At 48.6% G+C, this 27,943-nt stretch overlaps 1 protein-coding gene across 1 annotated transcript in view; it reads left to right on the forward strand.

Annotated features, from left to right (window-relative positions):
• LOC148474244 (C-type lectin domain family 2 member B-like) overlaps positions 1-27,943 on the forward strand; it is a 128,928-nt gene that overhangs the window by 10,381 nt on the left and 90,604 nt on the right. The window contains exon 3 of the mRNA XM_088458897.1: positions 5,757-5,908. Within this exon, the coding sequence (XP_088315023.1) occupies positions 5,757-5,908 (152 nt within the window). The remainder of the gene's footprint in view (positions 1-5,756; positions 5,909-27,943) is intronic.

Consider the following 27,943-nt stretch of genomic DNA (forward strand, 5'->3'; position numbering starts at 1 on the left):
GCTCTGACATTTCTCAGGAATTACTAACCTCATCACACTCATTGATTACACAAGACTGAGAGACAATCAGTAACATGGATTACCAGCAAAGCCTCACACACACTTACACAGCTCTGACCTTACTCAGGAATTACTAATCTCACCACACACAGTGATTACACATGAATGAGATACCATCAGTAACATGGAGTACCATCATAGCCTCACACACACTTACACAGGCTTTGATCTTACTCAGGAATTACTAACCTCATCATATACAGTGACTACACAAGACTGAGAAACCATTAGTAACATGGAGTACCATCACAGCCTCACACACACTTACACAGCACTGACCTTGTTCAGGAATTACTAACCTCATCACACACAGTGATTACACAATACTGAGACACCATCAGTAACATGAAGTACCATCACATCCTCACACACAGTTACACAGGCTCTGACCTTTTTCAGGAATTACTAACCTCATCACACACAGTGATTACACAAGACTGAGAGACCATCAGTAACATGGAGAACCACCAAAGCCTCACACACACTTACACAGCTCTGACATTACTCAGGAATTACTAATCTCAGCACACACAGTGATTACACAAGACTGAGATACCATCAGTAATATGGAGTACCATCACATCCTTACACACACTTACACAGGCTCTGACCTTACTGAGGAATTACTAACCTAATCACACGCAGTGATTGCACAAGACTGAGATACCATCTGTAACATTCAGTACCAGCGCAGCCTCACACACACTTACACAGGGTCTGACCTTACTCAGGAATTACTAAACATCACACACAGTGATTACACAAGACTGAGATACCATCAGTAACATGGAGTACCATCACAGCCTCACACACACTTACACAGGCTCTGACCTTACTCAGCAATTACTAACCTCATCACACACAGTGATTACACAAGACTGAGAGACCATCAGTAACATGGACTACCATCACAGCCTCACACACACTTACACAGGCTTTGACCTTACTCAGGAATTACTAACCTCATCACACGCAGTGACTACACAAGACTGAGAAACCATCAGTAATATGGAGTACCATCATAGCCTCACACACACTTACACAGGCTTTGACATTACTCAGGCATTACTAACCTCATCACACACAGTGACTACACAAGACTGAGATACCATTAGTAACATGGAGTACCATCACAGCCTCACACACACTTACACAGGCTCTGACCTTACTCAGGAATTACTAACCTCATCCCACACAGTGATTACACAAGACTGAGAGACCATCAGTAACATGGAGTACGATCACATCCTACACACACACTTACACAGGCTCTGACCTTACTCAGGAATTACTAACCTCATCACACACAGTGATTACACAAGACTGAGAGGCCATCAGTAACATGGAGTACCATCACATCCTCACACACACTTACACAGGCTCTGACCTTACTCAGGAATTACTAACCTCATCACACACAGTGACTACACAAGACTGAAAACCATCAGTAACATGGAGTACCATCACATCCTCACACACACTTACACAGGCTCTGACATTACTCAGGAATTACTAACCTCATCACACACAGTGATTACACAAGACTGAGAAACTATCAGTAACATGGAGTACCAACACAGCCTCACACACACTTACACAGCTCTGACATTATTCAGGAATTACTAACCTCATCACACACAGTGATTACACAAGACTGAGAGACCATCAGTAACATGGAGTACCATCACATCCTCACACACACTTACACAGGCTCTGACCTTACTCAGGAATTACTAACCTCATCACACACAGTGACTACACAAGACTGAAAACCATCAGTAACATGGAGTACCATCACATCCTCACACACACACTTACACAGGCTCTGACATTACTCAGGAATTACTAACCTCATCACACACAGTGATTACACAAGACTGAGAAACTATCAGTAACATGGAGTACCAACACAGCCTCACACACACTTACACAGCTCTGACATTATTCAGGAATTACTAACCTCATCACACACAGTGATTACACAAGACTGAGAGACCATCAGTAACATGGAGAACCACCAAAGCCTCACACACACTTACACAGCTCTGACATTACTCAGGAATTACTAATCTCAGCACACACAGTGATTACACAAGACTGAGATACCATCAGTAACATGGAGTACCATCACATCCTCACACACACTTACATAGGCTCTGACCTTACTCAGGAATTACTAACTTCATCACACGCAGTGATTACACAAGACTGAGATACCATCAGTAACATGGAATACCATCGCAGCCTCACACACAATTACACAGGCTCTGACCTTACTCAGGAATTACTAAACATCACACACAGTGATTACAGAAGACTGAGATACCATCAGTAACATGGAGTACCATCACAGCATCACACACACTTACACAGGCTCTGACCTTACTCAGGAATTACTAACCTCATAACACACAGTGATGACACAAGACTGAGAAACAGTCAGTAAAATGGAGTACCATCACAGCCTCACACACACTTACACATGCTCTGACCTTACTCAGGAATTGCTAACCTCAACACTCAGTGATTACACAAGACTGAGAGACCATCAGTAACATGGACTACCATCACAGCCTCACACACACTTACACAGGCTCTGACCTTACTCAGGAATTACTAACCTCATCACACGCAGTGATTACACAAGACTAAGAAACCATCAGTAACATGGAGTACCATCATAGCCTCACACACACTTACACAGGCTCTGACATTACTCAGGCAATACTAACCTCATCACTCTCAGTGACTACACAAGACTGAGATACCATCAGTAACATGGAGTACCATCACAGCCTCACACACACTTACACAGCTCTGACCTTACTCAGGAATTACTAACCTCATCACACACTGTGATTACACAAGACTGAGATACCATCAGTAACATGGAGTACCATCACATCCTCACACACACTTACACAGGCTCTGACCTTACTCAGGAATTACTAACCTCATCACACACAGTGACTACACAAGACTGAAATACCATCAGTAACATGGAGTACCATCACATCCTCACACACAATTACACAGGCTCTGACATTACTCAGGAATTACTAACCTCATCACACACAGTGATTACACAAGACTGAGAGACCATCAGTAACATGGAGTACCATCACATCCTCACACACACTTACACAGGCTCTGACCTTACTCAGGAATTACTAACCTCATCACACACAGTGACTACACAAGACTGAAATACCATCAGTAACATGGAGTACCATCACATCCTCACACACACTTACACAGGCTCTGACATTACTCAGGAATTACTAACCTCATCACACACAGTGATTACACAAGACTGAGATACCTTCAGTAACACGGAGTACCATCACAGCCTCACACACACTTACACAGGCGCTGACCTTACTCAGGAATTACTAACCTCATCACACACAGTGATTACACAAGACTGAGATACCATCAGTAACATGGAGTACCATCACATCCTCACACACACTTGCACAGGCTCTGACATTACTCAGGAATTACTAACCTCATCACACACAGTGACTACACAAGACTGAAATACCATCAGTAACATGGAGTACCATCACATCCTCACACACACTTACACAGGCTCTGACATTACTCAGGAATTACTAACCTCATCACACACAGTGATTACACAAGACTGAGACACCATCAGTAACATGGAGTACCATCACAGCCTCACACACACTTACACAGGCTCTGACCTTACTCAGAAATTACTAACCTCATCACACACAGTGATTACACAAGACTGAGATACCATCAGTAACATGGAGTACCACCAAAGCCTCACCCACACTTACACAGCTCTGACATTACTCAGGAATTACTAATCTCAGCACACACAGTGACTACACAAGACTGAGATACCATCAGTAACATGGAGTACCACCAAAGCCTCACACACACTTACACAGCTCTGACATTACTCAGGAATTACTAATCTCAGCACACACAGTGACTACACAAGACTGAGATACCATCAGTAACATGGAGTACCATCACATCCTCACACACACTTACACAGGCTCTGACCTTACTCAGGAATTACTAACCTCATCACACACAGTGACTACACAAGACTGAGATACCATCAGTTACATGGAGTACCACCAAAGCCTCACACACACTTACACAGCTCTGACATTACTCAGGAATTACTAATCTCAGCACACACAGTGACTACACAAGACTGAGATACCATCAGTAACATGGAGTACCAGCAAAGCCTCACACACACTTACACAGCTCTGACATTACTCAGGAATTACTAATCTCAGCACACACAGTGATTACACAAGACTGAGAAACCATCAGTAACATGGAGTACCATCACAGCCTCACACACACTTACACAGGCTCTGACCTTACTCAGGAATTACTAACTTCATCACACACAGTGATTACACAAGACTGAGAGACCATCAGTAACATGGAGTACCATCACATCCTCACACACACTTACACAGGCTCTGACCTTGCTCAGGAATTACTAACCTCATCACACACAGTGACTACACAAGACTGAGAAACCATCAGTAACATGGAGTACTATCACATCCTCACACACACTTACACAGGCTCTGACCTTACTCAGGAATTACTAACCTCATCATACACAGTGATTACACAAGACTGAGAAACCATCAGTAACATGGAGTACCATCACAGCCTCACACACACTTACACAGGCTCTGACCTTACTCAGGAATTACTAACCTCATCACACACAGTGATTACACAAGACTGAGACACCATCAGTAACATGGAGTACCATCACATCCTCACACACACTTACACAGGCTCTGACCTTACTCAGGAATTACTAACCTCATCACACACAGTGATTACACAAGACTGAGAGACCATCAGTAACATGGAGTACCATCACATCCTCACACACACTTACACAGGCTCTGACCTTACTCAGGAATTACTAACCTCATCATACACAGTGATTACACAAGACTGAGACACCATCAGTAACATGGAGTACCATCACATCCTCACACACACTTACACAGGCTCTGACCTTACTCAGGAATTACTAACCTCATCACACACAGTGATTACACAAGACTGAGAGACCATCAGTAACATGGAGTACCATCACATCCTCACACACACTTACACAGGCTCTGACCTTACTCAGGAATTACTAACCTCATCACACGCAGTGATTACACAAGACTGAGAGACCATCAGTAACATGGAGTACTATCACATCCTCACACACACTTACACAGGCTCTGACCTTACTCAGGAATAGCTATAACCTCGAGTGCAGTGAAAGCTCACTCTATGTATGGCATTGCAGTGGATAATTTATGCATGCCCATGCAACAGTGTTCAAATGTACTGGCACGCCTACATTTCGCTGACTGCCCCCCGTAACCACCCCCAAATGGTACTTCCTGTCAAACACTCTGTGATGCATCTGGGTCCTAACCGCAGTGGAGTGTTCATGCACGCACACTGAGACGCATGCACAGAACGCTATGATCAGACGATTGCATGCGTAATCTTAGTTGCAATCATTGATGAATCAGGCCCCATATCAATGTTTTATCATATGTGAATAGGTCATTCAGGTGATGCTCCCAGGTGTCTGTATTATTCTATATATCTGTATGACCATATTATTGTATATGACGCTGTAGTAATTTAATCTCCTATATACTATGTTACAGGAGGTCGCTGTCCCCTGTGTCCGGCTAACTGGATCCTTATTGATAACAAATGTTATTTCTTCTCTGAAAACAAAAAGAACAAGGATCAGAGTGAGAGAAACTGCACTGAGAGCGGCTCCCGGCTGGCAACGGTGAAGGAGGGAGTAATACTGGTTAGTCTCGGGGTCACTGGTGGTTGGGGGGCAGAGAGCTCCTATGTGACTGTGTATTCTTCTCACTTGGTGGTGTCTTGTGAGTTATTATTGTTTAAGAAAGAAAATGCCCAAACTTTCCAGTTTATCAGAATTATAAATAATAAAGTTGTAACCTGTGAATATTATGTAAATAAGCCCCATTTGTTGCAGACACCTCAGGATAAATCATTTTATGTTAACAAACAAACAAAAGAAATTCCTAACAGGCACCTAAATAATCTGTGTCTGGAGCTGCAGTTACATAAGTCACAATATCGCCCTCTGTAATAGAGACTAGTGCAAAAAACATGTCAGAGCAGGGGTAGCCAACAGTTCACGTTTTCCAGACCTCCCAGCAGGTGCACAGGTGTATTCATTACTCACTAACACATTTGAAAAAATCCACAGGTGGAGCTAATTATTTCACTTGCGATTCTGAGAGGAGACCTGGAAAACATGCACTATTGGTAGCTCTCAAGGACTAGGGTTGGCTACCCCTGCCTTAAATCATAGAACAAATATGTTGGACACATAACAGTGTAATAAAAGTTCTATTTGCAATTTAATTTTTGTTTATATGCTGAGCCCACCCTTAATTTACTGCACAATCTCCTCCATAGAGCATTTCCAACCAATAATAACTACTTTAACATCATTGATCTTTAATATCAGTAATAACCTGTGATGAGTACGGGATACCAGCGCTCGGGATCCCAGTGGTCAAAATCCTGATGCCGGCATCCTGAGAGGGTTAGGATACCAACTTCTGTTGGTAGGTGTGGCCAGAGGCCGGCCCCACGTGTATAATGGAGGCTGTGGCACTGAAGGGGTTAACCCCCGTGCTGCGGTGCCATTTTTAAACGGACAATAGGCGCCCTGGCATAAATGTATTACTGTCGCTAGTCGCCATGTTATAAATGTATTGCCGGTGGTAGGCGCCATGTGTTTAAAAGATGTTTTGCTGCGGCAATGGTGGACCATGTGGCTGAGCCGCTGCAGCCGGGACAAGTGTCTCGGACTGCAGGGATAAATAGTACACAGGGGGACCGGGTTAGCCGGCTCCCTGTGTGATGTGGTGCTGTGCTCTGAGGCTGGGGACCGGAAGCCTAGCTCCCACTGCCCCCAGCTCCACAGCGCAATGGTGCAGAGGGTGGCTGTGTGCCAGCTGCTGGGGACTGGGAACTAGCTCCACAAGGCCGGTTGTGCACATGCTGGGGGAGAGGGAGAGCCAGCTTATCTGATCCCCAGCATGGAGGGCGGCAGGAAACTGCTGCCACTGGGACAAGTGTCCCAGCGCAGCAGGGCTAGGTAGCCGTCTGCTTGAGGACAGGGAGATCCAGCTCCCTGTACCTCCAGCACTGAGAGTGCTCAAAGCCACACACTGGGGGGAGGTCCGGGCAAGCTGGCTCCCCATGCGGCAATGCAGGGCCAGGTAAAGCAAAGGGCTGGGAACCGGGAGCTGGGGGGTACCGCTCATCACACCGTGCTGGCTGCTTACCGTGGCCAGGCAGCGGAGTGCACGATGAGCTGTGTGCCTGTACGCTGGGTGACAGGGAGAGCATGCTCCCTGGACACCCAGCAATGAGGGCAGCAACTGGGTGCTGCATCAAGGGAGAGCCCCAGCAGTCCCAGACTGCAGGGCTAGTGGAGCCCAGCGTTGAGTGCTGGGCACAGAGAAAAAGCTCACATTTAAAATAAATAAAACAATGCTTTTAAAATGGTATGTGCAGCACTGAGCCAGGACAGCAGGTCCTGGTCTACAGTGCTGCATGGTGTAAAAGCCTGATGCTGGGCACAGGCACAAAATGATATATATATATACAGTCAGGTGCATAAATATTGGGACATTAACAGAATTTTAATATTTTGGCCTCTATTCACCACCACAATGGCATTGAAATGAAACAAACAAGATGTAATTTACCTGCAGACTTTCAGATTTAATTTGAGGGTAATTACATCCAAATCAGGTGAACGGTGTAGGAATTACAACGCTTTCTATATGTGCCTCCCACTTTTTAAGGGGCCAAAAGTAATGGGACAAACTAAACAATCCTAAATCTAACTTTCACTTTTTAATACTTTGTTGCAAATCCTTTGCAGGCAATTACAGCCTGAAGTCTGGAACACATAGACATCACCAGACGCTGGGTTTTATTATGAGGGGCCGTTCAGGTCAAAATTACAGCTTTCTGGATATGTCATATACCTAAATTACAGCTTTCTGGATATGACGTATGCTGAAATGGATATAACATATACTGAAATGGATATAACATATACTGAAAAGCACATGACAGTGCCAGCCAATCACAGCTCTCCTATATAAGCAGGGCTCCTGGGAAGGAAGAGCAGGATTACAGTGTGGCAGATCTGTAAAGTGGAGGTGAGTGCTAACACTATAGTCAGTGGTGTAATAACTTTTGCTGTGCTGATGATGGTAATGTAACATATAACTACTACTGCATGTACTATTAGTAATAGCTGCAGATAGGAGACTGCCTCTTTTCAGCTTTTTCTCCTGTGAGGATCGTGCTCCTGCTGCAGGCAGGTTATGTATAAATGTTACTTTCACTTTCCTTTCTGTCCTCATTCTCTCTCATCTCAGCTCTTTCTTTACTCTCCTTTCTCTTCTTCTCTATGTCTGATTTCTTGCCAGTACCCCAGGACCCTGCTCATGTTAGGGAGTGCCCTGACTCCCAGCAAGATGGCTCCTTCATAATCCAGCAGGTGGGGTAGGATTCCCCTGTTGTCTGGCTGGATGTACTGTTACTGTATGCAGGCTGCTGGGTCAGACAATCGGCAGTAGGCTGTGATTTTCACACCCCACACGTGCCAAGCATTATTATAACCATACCACCCAACTGTCCCACATTCAGTGGGACAGTCCTGTTTTTTTGGGACTGTCCCGCTGTCCCACCCATGGGCTGCAGTGTCCCGCAGTTGGGGGGGAGTTGGGGAAGCATACACTGCTGCTCTGCATAGCAGAGCAGTGTGTACGCAGAGTGAGAATAGATGTGCACAGTATCTTTCTACTTCAGGGTCCATAGGGTATCCACAGGATACCTTGGGGTGTAGGCGGATGATGTCAGACATTGGGCATCACAGAGTTAAAGTTTTCAGCCTCCCAGGATGCACTGGGATCTCCCTCCTATACCCTGCCTCTGAGCCAAGACAAACTAGTTTCGTTGGTGCACAGCTCGGAGTCGGATCACCATATAACAGAGGGGGGCTGTAATGGCCCCTGAAGTTCTTCAAGGCAGCTGTGGGTGCACAAGATGAGCTGCACAGTATACACAGTCAGTACTGACATCTATGCTGTCCCTCCTTCACCCCACCAGACCAGAACACCGGTACTGATCCGGGGATGCTGGTGGGTGTCTGGGGTCACAGCTAGCGGTGACCCTGAATTACCCGGACTGTGGCCGGATTCAAGGGGGCAGGTAAGTGGCGCTGTCCCTTGGATGGTACACGCTGAAACACAGTCCAAAGTCCCCAGGCAGGGGGCTCCCTCGGGACTGGCTGCACGTGGAGCCAGGTATTAACTTGCGCTTCCACTAGACCACCAGGGACAGTGGGCGCGGCTGAGCGGCAAAGGTCTGGCATCCCAGGGGTTAATTGCATGTCAGGGGAGAGGCTTTCCCTGTCTCTCAGCTGGCGCCTCCCCTGCTGCACAGTGGCTCCCCATAGCGGTCTGGCGGGCTGTGTCAGCACTCCTCCCCCTGGCCCGCCTCCTCTCTGCTCCTTGGCGGCCATTTTCTAAGAGTGTGCAAACGCTGCTGGACGCTGAATCAAGGTGGCATCGCGGTCCGGGTCCCCCCCATACCACTCCTGCGATTAAGGTCAGAGTATGCAGCACTGTTTCCTACCAGGCTCTGTGTCTGTGTAGTTGATCTCCGTGCTGGTACTGCAGGTGATTTATTTCTGCATTGTATGTGACTAACTGCTAACGCTGCTGCCTGTACTTTCACTTCTGACTGTCAGACATTTTACTATCCCTGTTCTTCCTCTGCTAAAGCCCTTGCGGTGAGGTGTTGCAGGGTGTTCATTGCTTCACTGTAAAAGCATTTATCTGTGAGGGGAGTCACATACACTGTGGGTATACAATCGGGAAGCTGGCTGCCGAAATCACGACAGCCGGCTTCCTGAGTGCTTTATCACGGCATGGGATAAATGACCGGCGTCTATATCTAGACGCCTGTCATTTTCCTGATGCCGGGAGACTGGCGCCCGGCATCCCAATCAAAGGGATGCCAGGAGCGCCATGAGCAGACAGCCGTGGGAGGGGAGGGTTAGGTTTAGGGTACCTGGGGGGACTTAGAGTTAGGCACCCCACTGGGAGGTTTAGGGTTAGGCTACGGGGAGGGAGGGTAAGGGTTAGGCACCCCCGGGGGGGACTTAGGGTTAGGCACAGCCCGGGGGACTTAGGTTTAGGAAGCAGGGGGAGGGGAGGTTAGGGTTAGGCACTTAGAGGGGGGATTAGGGTTAGGAACTTGGGGGGGGTTAGGGTTAGGCACCCTAAAGGAGGGATAGGGTTAGGGGGTTAGGTTAGTATAGAATATACTTACCTTTAGGACGATCGGGATTTCCTGCGCTGTCGGGCTTCCTCTGCCGGGCTCTGCTAATCTGTCGGCCTGCCGATGCCGGGAGTCGAGCTGCCAGCCATGCGGCCGGCGGTATTTCATACCGATTCCACACTACATTACACTCATCATGTCTGAGAGTAAACATGATTTTCCTCTTCAGCTAATGTGTACCACATGTAATGTACCATTAGCGGAGAGTGATGGAAACACTGAGGGGTTATGTAGGGCGTGTTATCTTATATCACACCCGATTTCTGTCACTGCACCTGTGCAGGAACTGCCCTAGGCTTGTTTTGCTAAGGCACTTACAACCCTTGTGGGCCAGCTAGCGACTCCCCCTACGTTCCCCCAGATGGGGTTATCACAGCAGTCGGTTGTGTCGTCACCCATGCAGGGGTTCCCCAGGCAGTTGTTGGTACCCCAGTGTCTCCCGCTTTCGCCCCCCCAGGTCTCGCAGGAGCCTGCGTGGGTGAATTCATTGTCGAATATGGTGCAACACCTGTCGGATGTTTTACAGGGGTAGTCATCATTGCAGCCTCCTAAGCGGCCTTTAGTGTCTCAGATGGCTCAGTATGATGTTGTCTGATGACAATGAGATGTTTGACTTTTCAGACCAGGAGCCCCTCCATACTAATAAGGCGGAGTCTAAGTCTAAAGTGTATATACCTGGCCTTATATGGGCAGTCCATGCAGCCTTGGTCATTGAGGATGATAATTCCCCCGTGGCTAAATCTAAATACACCTTCTTTAAGGATATTAAGGGAGATGCTACTGTATTTCCTCTATCTGGTCAGTTAGTGGATCATTTAGAGGAGGCGTGGAAAAATCCGGGTAAGCGGTACCAGCCTTAAAAACATTTGGCCTTTGCATACCCCTTTGCGGATAATTATTTTTTCAAGTGGGAAACTCCTCTGCAAGTGGACTCTCATGTCACATGCCTTGTGAAGAGTGATACATTGCCCATGCCCTCCATGTCCTCCTTAAAGGATGCTACAGATCGCAAGGTGAAACTGTGCTTGAAATCCATTTATTCCCTTGCTGGGGGGCGTCCAGACTGGCTATGGCTGTGTGCTGGGTGGCCAGAGCCATGGAGTGTTGGGCTGATAGCTTGGAGGCATCTCTGGACACTGACTCTTCACCTGAGCAGGTGGAGTTAGTGGGTAATCTCAGAAACTCAGCCACGTACATTAATGAGGCAGCCTCGGATATAGGTCTCCTCACTTCCAGAATCACCACGGGCTGTCAGTCGGATCAAGACAAGGCCCTGGTATTCCGGAAGGTGTTGCACTCTCTGCTCCAGGCTGGAGTTATAGTGGCGGTTCCATTGTCCCAGAGGGGATCGGGGTATTACTCCAATATTTTTCTGGTACAGAAACCCAATGGTCTTACCGGCCCATCCTCAACCTCAAAACCCTCAACAATTCTTGAGGGTTCCTCTGTTCTGGATGGAGACCCTGCATTCCATCATTTTAGCGATGGAGCCTGGGGATTTTATAGTGTCGCTAGATATTCAGGACGCTTACCTGCATATCCCCATTGTTTCAGCACACCAATGTTTCCTCAGGTTTGCAGTGGCCCACCAACACTTTCAGTTTCAGGCACTGCCCTTTGGTCTGGCCACGGCACCTCGAGTGTTTACCAAAGTTATGGCAGCCCACTTGCGGATGCAGGGGGTCCGCTTGTTGCCCTATCTGGATGACCTGTTGTTGGCAGGGTCTCCAGAGATACTTCAGTGCCATCTGCAACTGGCAGTCTCTGTGTTGCAGACTCATAGCTGGCTGGTAAACTGGAAGAAGTCCTCCCTGGTTCCCTCACAGAGGATGCTCCATCTCAGAGCCCTGTTGGACTCCCAACAGAGGATCTTTGTGACAGAGGAAAAGATCTCTGCATTACAGGCAAAAGTACGCAGTTGCCTGCAGAGTTGCCGGGTGTCTAGTCACTCGGCGATGAGGTTACTGGGATCCATGGTGTCGATGTTCGACATGGTGGAGTTTGCCCAGTTTCACTCCAGACCTCTGCAGAAGTTGATCCTCTCCAGATGGAATGGGTTTCCCCATTGGATAAAGACACAGACAATGGTGCTTTCTCCGGAGGTACGTCTGTCTCTGGCCTGGTGGCTGCACACTGCTCATCTGAACAAGGGGCACCCCTTTTGGATTGCGGACTGGGCCCTTCTGACATGAACGCCAGTCTCCGAGGCTGGGGAGCGGTGATGGGTCCGCACTTCTTCCAGGGAAGGTGGATGCCAGCAGAATATGCCCTTCTGATAAACATCTTGGAACTTCGGGCAGTATTCAAAGCTCTCCAGCAAGCAAGAAATGTCCTGCACAGAAAACCCATGCAGGGGTAGTCAGACAATGCCACCACAGTGGTTTGCCTAAACCGCCAAGGAGGGACCCGCAGTCAGACAGCCCTGACGGAGGTGTCCCGCATTCTAGCTTGGGCAGAAGGCAATCTCCCTGCCATTTCGGCAGTGTTCATACCAGGAGTCCTCAACTGGGAGACAGACTATTTCAGCCATCAAGACGTGCTTCCAGGAGAATGGTCTCTTCACCAGGAGGTGTTTCAACTCCTGGTGAACAAGTGGGGCCTTCCAGAGATAGACCTCATGGCCTCCCAACACAACAACAAGCTACCTGTGTATGGGTCAAGAACAATAGATGCAGAGGCACTTCTGGTAGAAGCTCTGTTGGTCCGGTGGACCTTCCAGTTTGCATACCACTTCCCGCTGTTCTCCCTTCTTCCTCAAGTGATTCACAAATTCAAGCAAGAAGGTGGCATGCTGCTGCTGATAGCTCCAGCTTGGCCAGATGGCACTGGTACTCAGATCTTCAGTGTCTCTCCTTAGACACTCCAAAGCTGTTGCCTCTATGTCCGGACCTGTTGTCTCAAGGTCCTTGCCATTACCCGGACCTGGGTTGTTTGTCTTTGATGGCATGGCTGTTGAGACTTAAGGTCCAGGGGTTTTTCCAGGTCTGTAGTTAACACCATGCTCAGAGCTCGGAAGCCTACATCTGCAAGAATTTACCATCGAGTATGGCATACTTTCTTTGAATGGTGTCACCCTAGAGCCTTTGATTCTCAGGTGTTCCGGATATCCAGGGTGTTGGCTTTCCTGCAGGTGGGCTTAGATCACGGTCTTCGCCTTTCTTCTCTGAAGGTGCAGGTTTCTGCCCTGTCAGTGTGGTTTCAGCGTAGGATTGCTACTTTTCCTGATGTCCGCACCTTTCTGCAAGGTGTACTTCATGTTCAGCCTCCCTTTGTTCCTCCAGTGGCTCCTTGGGATCTTGCTGTGGTCCCGAGGGCTCTCCAAGGACCACAATTGAAACACTGGGCTCAGTGGATTTGAAATGGCTTACAGCTAAGACTGTATTTCTTCTGGCCATTGCTTCAGCCAGAAGGGTTTCAGAATTGGGGGCTCTCTCATGTCGGCCTCCCTTTCTCATTTTTCATAGGGACACTCACCCTGGTTTTCTCCCAAAGGTGGTATCTAGTTTCCACATTAACGAGGAAATCATAGTGCCGGCCTTTAATTCTCCAGACCTCTCGGTTGGTGAGGCCACCTTAGATGTGGTACTGGCTCTAAGGATTTATGTTGACCGTACCAATTCTTTTAGGAAGTCGGACTCCTTGTTTGTCCTCTATAGCTTCCCTAAGAAGGGAGGGCCTGCCACTAAGCAAACTTTGGCAGGATGGATTTGCATGGCTATTTCTAAGTCTTATATTCATGAAGGCCTTCCTGTTCCATCCTCTGTTAGGGCTCATTCCACTAGGTCTGTGGGTCCTTCATGGGCAGCTCTATGTGGTGCCTCTGCTGTTCAGCTTTGCAAGGCAGCCACGTGGTCTTCTGTCCATACCTTTTAAGGTATTATGCATTCGATACCTTCGCCTCTCAGGATGCTTCCTTTGGGCGGTGGATTCCCCTTTCAGCACAGGAGCGTCCCCACCCTTAACTGATACTGCTTTGGGACATCCCCAAGGTATCCTTTGGATACCCTATGGACCCTGAAGTAGAAAATATGAGATATGGTAAGAACTTACCCTTGTTATCTCTATTTCTACAAAGTCCATAGGGTTCCACAGGACTCCCACCCTGTCTCACCTGTACTGCAGATGGGCTTTGTTCTGGTCACCAGTTTTTCCATCTCCTTCTGGTGAGAATGTGATTCTTGTGTGTTCCAGACTTTTTCTCCTCCTCTGGCCTATGGCTTGTTACATAACTGGTTTGCCTTGGCTGGGGGCGGGTATAGAAGGGGGATCCCAGTGCATCCTGGGAGGCTGAAAACTTGAACTCTGTGGTGTCCTATGTCTGACATCATCTGCCTATACCCCAAGATATCCTGTGGAACCCTATGGACTGGGGTCCCCCTTCTATATCCCGCCCCAGAGACAAGGCAAACCAGTTATATATCAAGCCATAGGCTGGAGGAGGAGAAGAAAGAGAGAGAAGAAAGTCTGGAACACACAAGAATCACATTCTCACCAGAAGGAGACAGAAAAACGGTAACCAGATCAAAGCCCATCTGGAGTACAGGTTCGACAGGGCGGGAGTCCTGTGGAACCCTATGGACGTCGTAGAAATAGAGATAACAATGGTAAGTTCTTGCCATATCTGATATTATTCACAGTATGGGAGGAGGTCCGGGGGCAGCCCAGCATCTCGGAGATGCTGGGCACGCCCCTTAGCAATGTAAACAGGGCGTGCCACTAGGTCACGCCCTTTTTTCACATAGGTCACACCCCTTTTCAGGAAAGCTTTGCCGCGTAGATGTCCCGAGTGGAACTCTGCAAAAGTTGGGAGGTATGTTATAACACTTACATGGCTTTGTGTGTTTATTTAGTGCATATACTGTATAGGTACTGTATGTGCATGTCTACATGCAATTCTATGTCTAGGACTTTATATTGTGTATGTATGTATGTATGTATTTATTCTTCCGCTACTTGTGAGTGGCAGAATAAATACATACATACAGGGCCGTAGAGAGCCTGGCCAGTCCCGGGTAAAGGAGGGGGCATGGCCTAATCGCTGGACATGTGGCCACGCCCCCTTGGAAAAAACACAAAAATATATCAGCCCAGCACTAAGCAGGGGGGGGGCACGATCAGTGTGATCGCTCCCCCCCACAGCCATAGGAGACTGCTCCGGCTGCTGCAGCAGCTGCAAGCAGTCTCACACTGCAGCCCAGTACATGCTGTGTGCTGAGCTGCTGTGAGGGAGGGGGGGGCCACGCCGGGCTCCTCTAGCAAGCCCAGGCCCGGGTAAACTGTACCCACTCCCCCCCTCTCGTTGCCCATGTATACATACATACATACACAATAAAAAGCCCTAGATGTAGAATTGTATGTAGACATGCACATAAAAGTACATACATGCCGACATTCAGCTCCCTCCTTCCGGGAGGGAGCTGAATGCCTGCATTCTGTGGGGGGCATGGCCGGACTGTGATGCCGTTTTGGGGGCGGGGCTGGGGGCGTGACAGCCCGATCTCGTCATCGTGGCCCCGCCCCCTCTTCACAATGCCGGAAAAAAGGCATTGCAAAGCAGGGGGCGGAGCCTCGATGACGCGATTCAGCGCAAATTGCGTCATCGGGCCCCCCGGCAGCGGGGTTTTTTACTAGTAGTCTGGGGGGGTAGGAGGCAGCCGGGAGGCTTGCCTGCCTTTCCGGGGGTCGGGAGCGGCACCCGATATTCGGGAGGTTCCCGACCAAATCGGGAGGGTAGGCAAGCCTGATACAGTACCTATACAGTATATGCACTAAATAAAAACAGAAAGCCATGTAAATGTTATAATAATGCTTGGCACATGTGGGGTGTGAAAACCACAGCCTACTGCCGATTGTCTGACCCAGCAGCCTGCATACAGTAACAGTACATCCAGCCAGACAACAGGGGAATCCTACCCCACCTGCTGGATTATGAAGGAGCCATCTTGCTGGGAGTCAGGGCACTCCCTAACATGAGCAGGGTCCTGGGGTACTGGCAAGAAATCAGACATAGAGAAAGGAGAGTAAAGAAAGAGCTGAGATGAGAGAGAATGAGGACAGAAAGGAAAGTGAAAGTAACATTAATACATAACCTGCCTGCAGCAGGAGCACGATCCTCACAGGAGAAAGAGCTGAAAAGAGGCAGTCTCCTATCTGCAGCTATTACTAATAGTACATGCAGTAGTAGTTATATGTTACATTACCATCATCAGCACAGCAAAAGTTATTACACCACTGACTATAGTGTTAGCACTCACCTCCACTTTACAGATCTGCCACACTGTACAAGTAAGAGGGGTGGGCTGCGCTTCAAATTATTATTTATATTATTATCATTAATTTATTTATATGGTGCCACAAGTGTTCCGCAGTGCCTTACACAGTACATAGACAAATAAGTAACCATTGACTTACAATACAATACAATACAGGACATGGATAAACATTGCTATATAAGCAACCTTTATGCCAGCATAAGCAGCCAAGTGTTAGTTGCCCTACTGGGGAGTAAGAGATTAATTAAATTACAGTAGGGAGAAGCACAAGAGGGTAGAGGGCCCTGCTCGAAAGAGCTAACATTCTTTAAGGGAGGGGATGACAAACAGGAGTGACACAGATGGGGTAGGCGGGGAGGAAGGAAGATGTAGCAGCAAGTTAGGATGAGAGCAGGAAGGCTTTAATGAAGTAGTGGGTCTTAAGAGCTCATTTGAAAGATTGCAGAGAGGTTCAGAGTCTGATGGGGAGAGGGAGGGAGTTCCAAAGGTGAGGAGCAGCATGGGCAAAATCTTGGTGGCGGGAGTGGGAGGAAGTAATCAATTGGCATGAAAAGTGGCGTGTACTAAGTGAACAAAGTGGACGGACAGAAGAGTGAAGGGAGATGAGATCAGAGATGTAAATGGGAGAAGATTGGGTGAGGGCTTTGTAAGTGAGTGTGAGAGCCTTGAATTAGGTTCTGAAAGGGAAAGGGAGCCAATGGAGGGCTTGTAGTAGAGGGGAGGCAGATGTAGAGCATTTGGAGATGAAGATGAGCCGAGCAGCAGCATTTACCACAGACTGGAGAGGAGAGAGATGGGATTTGGGGAGGCCAGCTAGGAGAAGGTTACAGTAGTCCAATCTGGACATGACCAGTGAATGTACAACGGTTTTGGAAGCATCCAGGGTGAGAAAGGGTCTGATCTAGGAAATATTCTTGAGATGGAAATGACAGGACTGCGAGAGGTTCTGAATGTGTGGCTTGAAGGAGAGGGAAGAGTCCAGGATGACTCCAAGACAACACACTTTGGGACTAGATGAGATAGTTATGCCATCTATTAATAAAGAAATAGTGGGACATGATGTTATGTGGGTGGGTGGGTGGGAAGACTATCAGCTCAGTCTTAGACATATTAAGTTTGAGAAATAGCTGGGACATCCAGGAAGAGATAGCAGAGAGACAGTTAGAGATACGAGTCAGTAGAGAGGGGGACAGATCAGGTGAGGAAAGGTAGATCTGAGTATCATCAGCATAGAGATGATAATGGAGGTCAAAAGAGCTGATGAGTTTACCTAGAGAATACGTATAGAGAGAGAATAGGAGAGGTCCAAGAACAGAACCTTGGGGAACACCTACTGTAAGAGGCTGTGGGGGGGAGGAATCGTCATGAGAGGAAACAGAGAAGGAACGTTCAGAGAGATAGGAGGACAGCCAGGAGAGAGCAGTGTCACGTAGACCAAGGGAGTGAAGAATATGCAGTAGTAGAGGGTGGTCCACAGTGTCAAAAGCAGCAGAGAGGTCAAGGAGAATGAGCAGGGAGTAGTGGCTCTTGGATTTTCCAGCAAGGAGGTCGTTGCAGACTTTTCTGAGGGCAGTTTCATTGGAGTGGAGAGAATGGAAGCCAGACTGAAAAGGGTCAAGGAGGGAGTGGGAGGAAAGAAATGTGGTGAGGCGGTTATAAACAATACGCTCAAGGAGTTTGGAGGCAAAAGGGAGGAGAGAGATTGGTCAGTAGTTAGAGAGAATGTTAGGATCAAGGTTAGGCTTTTTAAGAATGGTGGAGACAAGGGCATGCTTGAATGCAGAAGGAACAGTGCAAGAAGAGAGGGAGAGATTAAGGAGGTGGGCAAGATGGGAGCAGGCAGAAGGAGAGAGGTAGCGGAGGAGGTGGGATGGGATAGGGGAAAGGTGGAAATGGGGGAGGACTGGATAAGGGCCTTAACTTCCTCTCCAGTCACAGGGGAGAAGGATGTCAGAGTCAGTAAAATGGATAGGGAGGGGTGATCCAGGAAAGGAGGAGGTGGAGAGCTGGGGGACTGGTTGGATATGATGTCGTGACGTACAGAATCAATTTTAGATGTGAAATATGTAGCAAACTCAGTGGCAGAGAGCAAGGAGGGGAGGGGAGGAGGGGGTGGTCAGAGGACGGAGTTGTAGGTGGAAAAGAGACGCTGGGGATATGAGGACTGAGAGGAGATGAGGTTTTTGAAATATGACTGTTTAGAGAGGGAAAGGGCAGCACTGTAGGATGACAGCATGAATTTGAAATTGAGAAAATCTGCCTGAGAGTGTGATCTTCTCCACTGTCACTTGGCGGTTCGTGAACATTTTTGCAGGTATCTGGAGCATTTGGAATGCCAGGGTTGAGGTGTGGATTTGCGAGGGTGAGTAGTGATTGCCAAAGCAACAGAGTCAAGAGCAGAAGTAAGGGAGGCATTGTATAGGGAAGCAGCTTGTTCAACGCAGGAGAAAGAGAGGATAGGGGAGAGAAGTGAGTCAAGTAGGGAAGAAAAGAAAGCAGTGTCAATAGCTTCAATGTTATGCTTAGTGATGGTGGCTCTGGGAGGTAGAGGAGGGGAAGGAGAGAGGGATAGGTTAATTGAGAGGAGGTGATGGTCAGAGAGGCAGAATGGGGAATTGGAGTAGGCAGAAATATCACAACAGTGAGTGAATACCAGATCAAGCAAATGCTCACTCGCATGGGAGGGTGAGGAGGTCCATTGGGAGAGTCCAAATGAGGAGGTGAGGGTGAGTAGTTTGGAGGCGGTAGATTCTGTGGGGATATCAATAGGAATATTGAAGTCACCGAGGATAATAGAGGGAAGGTCTGAGGAGAGAAAGTAGTGGAGTGATGGGGTGAGGATAGGGGACTGGCGGGAAGTGGGCAGGTTCAGCAACATGATATTAACATGAGTACCAATGCCTGCAGGTAGAATATGAGGAAAAAGGGGTACACGTGCGCTCCAGCTGGGTGTGTGTGATACGATGGTGTGGGGGAATTGGCTGGGGAGGGGGGGGGGCAAGGGGAGTGTGGGGAGGGGAGATGGAGAGGAGAGGGGTTTGTGTATTGGGGCTAAATGGAGGCTATGTTAGTGGGTGTGTGGGTGAGAAAAAATTAGGCAGACAGTAAGTGTGGAATCTAACCTGTTTTATTCAGTAAGACACAGTGCTTCCCTATGTGGTTCCATTATGGGGTGTTGGGATGAGCAGATGGCTCTGTGCGATCCTCGGTTGGGGAGTGGGTAGACCATTTGAGGGGGCTCCTATCTGAGCGGTCCTTACTCCTGCACATTCCCCTGCTGGACCAATGGTCTCAGTCTTCCGGAACCGGGATGCATGGGGTGTTGTTCAAGTCCTGTAGCTTGTGCAGTTGGCGGCATCCCGCACTGTCTCTGGGACCTGTTTGACCTACCGGTAGGTGGAGTGATGTCTGTGGTGCTGTGCAGCACAAGCTGTGGTCCCAGATGCTGGCCAGGTGTTGCGTTGCACCTCCATGAGCCCGCGGGGTGCCTGGCAGATGGGCGCCCATCGATGTCCTGCTGTGGGCTGTAGAGTGATGTGGAGAGCCGTGGTGTGGTGCTGCCCCATGGTCCTGTAGAGTCAGTCTACTGTGCTGTATGCACTGCCAGGGCGGGCAAGGGGGACCCAAGGTTTGCCGGGTTGTACAGTGCTGGATCCTCTGTGGCCTGGATTCGGTGTAGCAATAAATGGTTGATTAAAGTTCTTGTAGTGGTGGTGAGAGTGGGAGGCTTGATCTTCAATGCATTTCGGCCTCAGGGCCTTTTTCAAGGAATCATTGAAAAAGGCCCCGAGGCCACCCTGGCAGTGCATACAGCACAGTAGACTGACACCACGGGACTGTGGTACAGCACCACACTGCAGCTCTCCACATCACTCTACAGCCCACAGCAGGACATCAACGGGTGCCCGTCTGCCAGGCACCACGCGGGCTTGTGGAGATGCAACAAAACACCGGGCCAGCATCTGAGACCACAGCTTACGCTGCATAGCACCACGGACATCTCTCCACCTACCGGTAGGTCAAATAAGTCCTAGAGACAGTGCAGGATGCCACACTGTACTCCTGCTTTTCCTTCTCAGCAGCCCTGCTTATATAAGAGAGCCGTGATTGGCTGGCACTGTCATGTGCTTTTCAGTATATGTTATATCCATTTCAGCATATGTCATATCCATTTCAGCATATGTCATATCCATTTCACTATATGTCATATCCATTTCCCTATATGTCATATCTATTTTAGCATATGTCATATTCATTTTAGCATATGTCATATCCATTTCAGCATAGGTCATATCCATTTCAGCATAGGTCATATCCATTTCAGCATAAGTCATATCCATTTCAGCATAGGTCATATCCATTTCAGCATTTATCATATCCATTTCAGCATAAGTCATATCCATTTCATCATATGTCATATCCATTTCAGCATAAGTCATATCCATTTCAGCATAAGTCATATCCATTTCAGCATAGGTCATATCCATTTCAGCATTTATCATATCCATTTCAGCATAAGTCATATCCATTTCAGTATAGGTTATATCCATTTCAGCATACGTCATATCCATTTCAGCATACGTCATATGTCATATCCATTTCAGCATACGTCATATCCATTTCAGCATAAGTTATATCCATTTCAGCATAAGTCATATCCATTTCAGCATACGTCATATCCATTTCAGTATACATCATATCCAGAAAGCAATAATTTAGGTATATGACATATCCAGAAAGCTGTAATTTTGACTTGAACGGCCCCTCATATTTTATCCCTGGTGATGCTCTGCCAGGCCTCTACTGCAAATGTCTTCAGTTCCTGCTTGTTCTTGGGGCATTTTCCCTTCAGTTTTGTCTTTATCAAGTGAAATGCATGCTCAATCGGATTCAGGTCAGGGGTTTGACTTGGCCATTGCATAACATTCCACTTTTTAGCCTTAAAAAACTCTTTGGTTGCTTTTGCAGTATGCTTCGGGTCATTGTCCATCTGCACTGTGAAGCACCGTCCAATCAGTTCTGAAGCATTTGACTGAATATGAGCATATAATATTGCCCAAAACACTTCAGAATTCATTCTGCTGCTTTTGTCAGCAGTCACATCATCAATAAATACCAGGGAACCAGTTCCATTGGCAGCCATACATGCACACACCATGACACTACCACCACCATGCTTCACTGATGAGGTGGTATGTTTTGGATCATGAGCAGCTCCTTTCCATCTCCATACTCTTCTCTTCCCATCACTCTGGTACAAGTTGATCTTTGTCTCATCTGTCCATAGGATGTTGTTCCAGAACTGTAATGGCTTTTTTAGATGTTGTTTGGTAAACTCTAATCTGGTCTTCCTGTTTTTGAGGCTCACCAATGGTTTACATCTTGTGGTGAACCCTCTATATTCACTCTTGTGAAATCTTCTCTTGATTGTTGACTTTGACACATATACACCTACCTCCTGGAGAGTGTTCTTGATTTGGCCAACTGTTGTGAAGGGGTTTTTCTTCACCAGGGAAATAATTCTTCTGTCTTCCACCACAGTTGTTTGCCGTGGTCTTCCGGGTCTTTTGGTGTTGCTGAGCTCTCCGGTGCGTTCTTTCATTTTAAGAATGTTCAAAACAGTTGATTTGGACACACCTAATGTTTTTGCTATCTCTTTGATGGGTTTGTTTTGATTTTTCAGCCTAGTGATGGCTTGCTTCACTGATAGTGACAGCTCTTTGGATCTCATATTGAGAGTCGACAGCAACTGATTCCAAATGCAAATGTCACACCTAGAATCAACTCCAGACATTTTACCTGCTTAATTGATAATGAAATAATGAGGGAATAGCCCACACCTGTCCATGAAATAGCTTTTGAGTTGATAGTCCCATTACTTTTGGCACCTTAAAAAGTGGGAGGCACATATAGAAACCGTGGTAATTCCTACACCGTTCACCTGATTTGGATGTAATTACCCTCAAATTAAATCTGAAAGTCTGCAGTTAAAGCAGATCTTGTTTGTTTCATTTCAAAGTCATTGTGGTGGTGAATAGAGGCCAAAATATGAAAATTCTGTCAATGTCCCAATATGCACCTGACTGTATATATATTTCATGTATGTGTTAAGGTAAAATGTAAAATTTAAAGTACAAAGTGCACTTACCTGTGTTTTCTCTGGACAGCCAGGGGATCCAGAGTCCTCAGTGGGCTACTGGATACCCCAGCCCCTTCCAGAGAAATAAAATGTCCTCCTATGCAGCCTTTTGCCTGGAAGTGGTGTGAGGAGGTGAATAGGGAGCTGGCTAAGGCAGCCAGCTAACCATTTCAGGGAGCTCCAAAATAGCTTCCCTTCCATGGCCAGGAAATGTGCCCGGGGACCCTGCTTGCCCACCTCTGAAGCTCAGATTCAGGCAGAGGTGGCTGGCCTGGTCCCTTAGCAGATTCCTGGAAGTAGGGTTTTGGAGGGAAACCTCCCCCGGCCCTAGACAAGCCAACTCCTGGGTGGTGACCAAAACACCAGGTAGTCTCAGGCTTGGGGGAGTGACCACCCCCCCTGTCCATAGGGGACAATGTTAAATGTGCATATGGCCAGCACATGCACAGGTCATGCACTTAAGGAGATTGGTTGGAAACCACAGGGGAGACTTACCCCCTGTGGTAATGTGTATTGAAGTAGCGTAAAAGGCTTTGTGCCTGGTAAAATTGTACATCTTCTGTATATCCTTTGTGGTGAAAAACTGCTGTTAAGATTCCTGTATGCTAATGTACCCCTTCATCTGGAAGGATGGGTCTTTTTAAAGACCATTGAGCAATAATCATCTTGTCTACACTTCGACTACATCTGTACCCTGCAACCAACAGAATTGCGTCAAATGCTATTCCGTTCTCCTACTGTTCTGGGTTGAGTCAGGCATCTCCGGAACTCAAGCCCTCTGCCTGCTACCGTGCAGACCTGGTCCATTGAGAGGGATCAGGTGGGAACAGCTGACATCAAACAGGAGGTGTGTCCACAGTTAGTCAATGCATATGCAGCAGAGCGGTTCCAGGTGCTGGTGGTTGGAGCTTGAGTGTACCTAAGAAGCGGTTCCAAACGCTGATGGTAGAGTTTGGTGGTGGCAGAATCGTAATGCCCATGGTGCAGTGGGCGGAGTCAGTGACAGGTGGTCACTGATGGTAAGCGGGAATTCCTGATACCCCATGATCAAGTGGGGATTAAACGCCCAACCTGTGATTGGGAGTCAGCAAGAGGCCATCCAATCACAAAAATTGGTGGCAGCAGTGGGATAATACCAGGCGGCTTTTCGGTCACCTGACGAGAGAAGCCGAGTTAATCAGGAGAGGAGTAACTGCAGTTCAGGAGAATGTGCAGGATGACTGATCACAGCGTAATGGAGTTGCATCAGACGGAGGTGGAAAGTGCGGCTGGCAAAACAACAGATGCCCCTCAGAACATGGCAAGAGCAACAAGTCCCACCCCCTCTCGCAGCAGTTATGTTTCCCAGCATTCCCCAGCATGGCAGGGATCCCAATGAATGGATATCCTAGCGGATCGGCTAGCAGATTTGGGAGAAAGGGCAACAGAGTAGGAAAGTATGCTCATCATTCGGATGTGGCATGACGAGCGGGCACCACCAGGTGTGGTACCCCGAGCACCATTGCACACTGATGTACCTGGATCAGATCATATACAGTTTGCTAAGTTTGCAGACAGCAATGGGGACATTGATGGACATTTGCAAGTATTTGAAAGGACTTGTAAACTACATGATTTACCCAAGCAGGAGTGAGTCAGACACCTAGTGCCCACACTGCTCAGAGAGGCCCTGGAGGCCTATCGAGGAGTGGCACCGAGGACTGGGTGACTATGACAAAGTCATAAGGGCCCTCCTTCAGTGATACTTTGTTACTCCTGAGTCCTACAGGAAAAAGTTACGGGACTTGCCCAAGAACCCATGAGCAGTTCGCCACCCAGCTGAGGTAGTACGTGGTGAAGTGGGTGAAGGGATCTGGTGCCACTACCTGGGATGCACTAATTGATCTGCTGTGTCAAGAGCAGTTCTACCGCAGGTGCGCTGTGGAGGTGAAGGAGTGGGTACTAGACCTGGAGTCACCCAGCTTGAAGATGGCGGCCCAGTTAGCAGACAAGTATGTGGCAATTCGGCCATGAAGGCAGAAGCACCCAACAAGCAGCCAACTCCAATGGACTGTACAACCAGGGAAACACCCCTCTTCTGCTCATCAACCCCCAAAGTGGGCATCCTCCAATCCAGGTTCTCTTGGCCAGCAACTGCCCCGCCCCTGTAAATCATCAGAGACCACCGGGGCCATGACAGCTACAGCTGTGGGAAAATCAGACATCTGAGGATGAACTATCCCACACCCCAAGCACTCCAGACTCGTGCCCCAAATCTGAGTGCTGGAGCCTGGCTTGCCTGTCTAACCCAGGGAGGTGAGCCCAAACAGACTGTTCCTATTCCAGTCAGTCCACTGGAGTGTGGGGAGAATCAGGTGACCTCTACAGAGAGAGTCACCTGCACGGCCAAGGGGCCACCACAAAATATATGGCAGCATCAGCAGATGGTCCAAGTGGGGCCCCTGCAGGGACAAGTATTAAAAGACTCACTCTGGGGCTTAAATCACTGTTGTCAGCCCCTACCTTTTTGATCCTGCTGCAGTAATGCCAAGTCACACTACCAAATTGACCATGGCAGGCGGAATGGAGCAAGAGGTACCTGTGGCAAGAGTCTACCTGGACTGGGGAGCTTGCCCAGAGTTGAGGGATGTTGCCATCATGGATGGCCTTCCAACTGATGTGGTCCTGGGGAATGACCTTGGTGGTGGAATCATTACCATGTTTGCTGACGCCATCGTACCACGTTTGCTGATGCCATCGCCTGGATTCAAGTTTCCGGATTACAGTCTACATCAACTGCTCCAGAGCAGCCCATGCCAGATGAAAAGACCACAGCGGCTAGACAACTGCCAGCGCAGCTTACCAAAGCATCAGCCAGCCCAGTGGAAAAGATTACAGCGGCTAGATCAGCACATCTACCCAGAATGACTTTTGCCTTTGGTATGCCTACGTCCCCTAGCAACACAGAGGATGTTGTTTCCAGCTCGGTGAATCCTGTGAGGGTGCCCAGTGATGCTCCTGTCCCTAGTGGTTTGCCAACTCCGGCGGTGAGTATGAATGGCCACACTGACTTCCCTTTCACTAACCTCAACCAGACTGACCCTAGCGATCCCAACCCATACCCCTCTGTAGACTGTCCCTACTTAGAAGGAAGTGAGGGCCACAGACAGGAGTTCAGGGCAGCTCAGCTTGCTGATGCATCTTTGGAAGGCATATCGTGCCACACTGGCAGCGGCCTTTCAGGGATGGTGGCCATGAGTGTGACCTGGCGGGAAGGGTTAAGATACAGGGTAGCCAGGAAGGTAGGAGGGGATAGGCCAGTTAAGGAGCAAGGTCCCCTGCCTGTTCCAAGTAGATCAGGGAAGACATTCAGCCTAACCATGGTGGATGCCACACGGGGTTCAGAGGCTGGTGATCTGTCCACCATCACTGTGGAACAGGTAGTAGGCAAGATGGTAAGAGGAGGCCTAGGTGACAGGGTAGGTTCCCTTAGTCATAGGTAATTGGAGGAGGATGGTAGGGCAGGTCTGAGAGGCAGTGCAGACAGATGCCCGGTGGAAATGATAAAGGTGCAGTCCCCAGCGTATAGTGTGGGGATAGACGGGGTTAGGCCCAGACCAGTGGAGGTAGAGGCAACCAGAAACTGTCCCCGGCCCACAACCCCAAGACAGATACTGACCTTAGAAACGGTAAGGCCCTACGGATGAGTTGTCCCTGACTTTAGTACGGTAGTGACAGCCCTTACAGATTGGTCTAGGGAGGGACTTCCAAAGTCAGTGGACTGGATACCTGCTCCTGAGTTGGCATTCCAGTCATTGAAGGAGGCTCTGGTACCAGCTCCAGTGCAGATGCCGCAATTTCAGGACCAGGACATTGTGGTATTAACTAACGCATCATTGCATGGACTGGGAGCAGTACAGAGCCAGGAGAAGCCATATTGGCAGGAGCACCCTGTTGCCTGTTTAAGCAGGATACTGCTATGGTGGGAGGTGGGGTATGCAACGTTTGGAATACAGTGGTTGGCAATTGCTTGGGCATTGGATCACCTTCAGCACTATGGGAAAACAGACTATTTGGACATTGTTCAGCGACAAGGAACGGCCCACTCCAATATGGATGAACTGTCAAGGCCGGAGCCAAAGCCCCCCAGGTAGCTTCCCTGAACCCCCCAAGAGACTGCGGGACCAGGAGCCAAATTGTTAGGATGTGGCCCTCTGGTGGCCCGCTTGAGGGGGGAGGAGAAGAGTGGCTGGAGGCTGGCTCCTGGCACCCCATCCCAATGGGGGGTACCGCTCATCACTCCGTACTGGCTGCTTAACGCGGCCTGGAAGCAGAGTGCGCAATGAGCTGTGTGCCTGTATGCTGTGTGACAGGGAGAGCACACTCCCTGGACACCCAGCAATGATGGCAGCAACTGGGTGCTGCATCAAGGGAGAGCCCCTGCAGTCCCAAACTGCAGGGCTAGTGGAGCCCAGCATTTAGTGCTGGGTACAGAGACCCTGATTCAGACCCGGTCGCTCTGACAGACCGCTCGCTTTGAATCAGGGCCAGGCTTTTTTTTTTTAGAACGGCCTCCTGGCCGATCGCATATCTGTGGGTGACCACTCACAGCTAAAGCAAGCGGCCATGATGATGGTCACGATGGCCAAGACCATTGTGACCATCGGGCTTGCGACGAGACCCTTGTGGTATGGTCTCATGGCCGCAAGCCCCAGAGAGCTTTCAGCTCTAACAGAGCCGGAAGCTCTCCACTGACATCACTTGTGATGTCAGTGGGGCCGCCCCCAAATGACAGGCATTCTCAAGGGAATGCCTCTGTTTGGGCAGCCACCCCCCTGGCCCGCCCACCAACATCACTCAACATCGACAGCTCACCCCCTTTGTTCCGAGACCAAGAGCGACAGAGTGCCCGTCGCTATCCGGGTCTTGTGCATGCGCACGACGGAGCCGGCTCCGTCGTGCACATGCACTCTGGGCCACCATCGACCCAGTTGAGAGCGCTCAGTGCTTGCGACCGGGTTTGAATCAGGCCCAGAGTCAAAGCACA

Source organism: Taudactylus pleione, unplaced genomic scaffold, assembly GCF_031769625.1.
Source record: "Taudactylus pleione unplaced genomic scaffold, aTauple2 ptg000862l, whole genome shotgun sequence".
In the NCBI taxonomy this organism is placed as follows: Eukaryota; Metazoa; Chordata; class Amphibia; order Anura; family Myobatrachidae; genus Taudactylus; species Taudactylus pleione.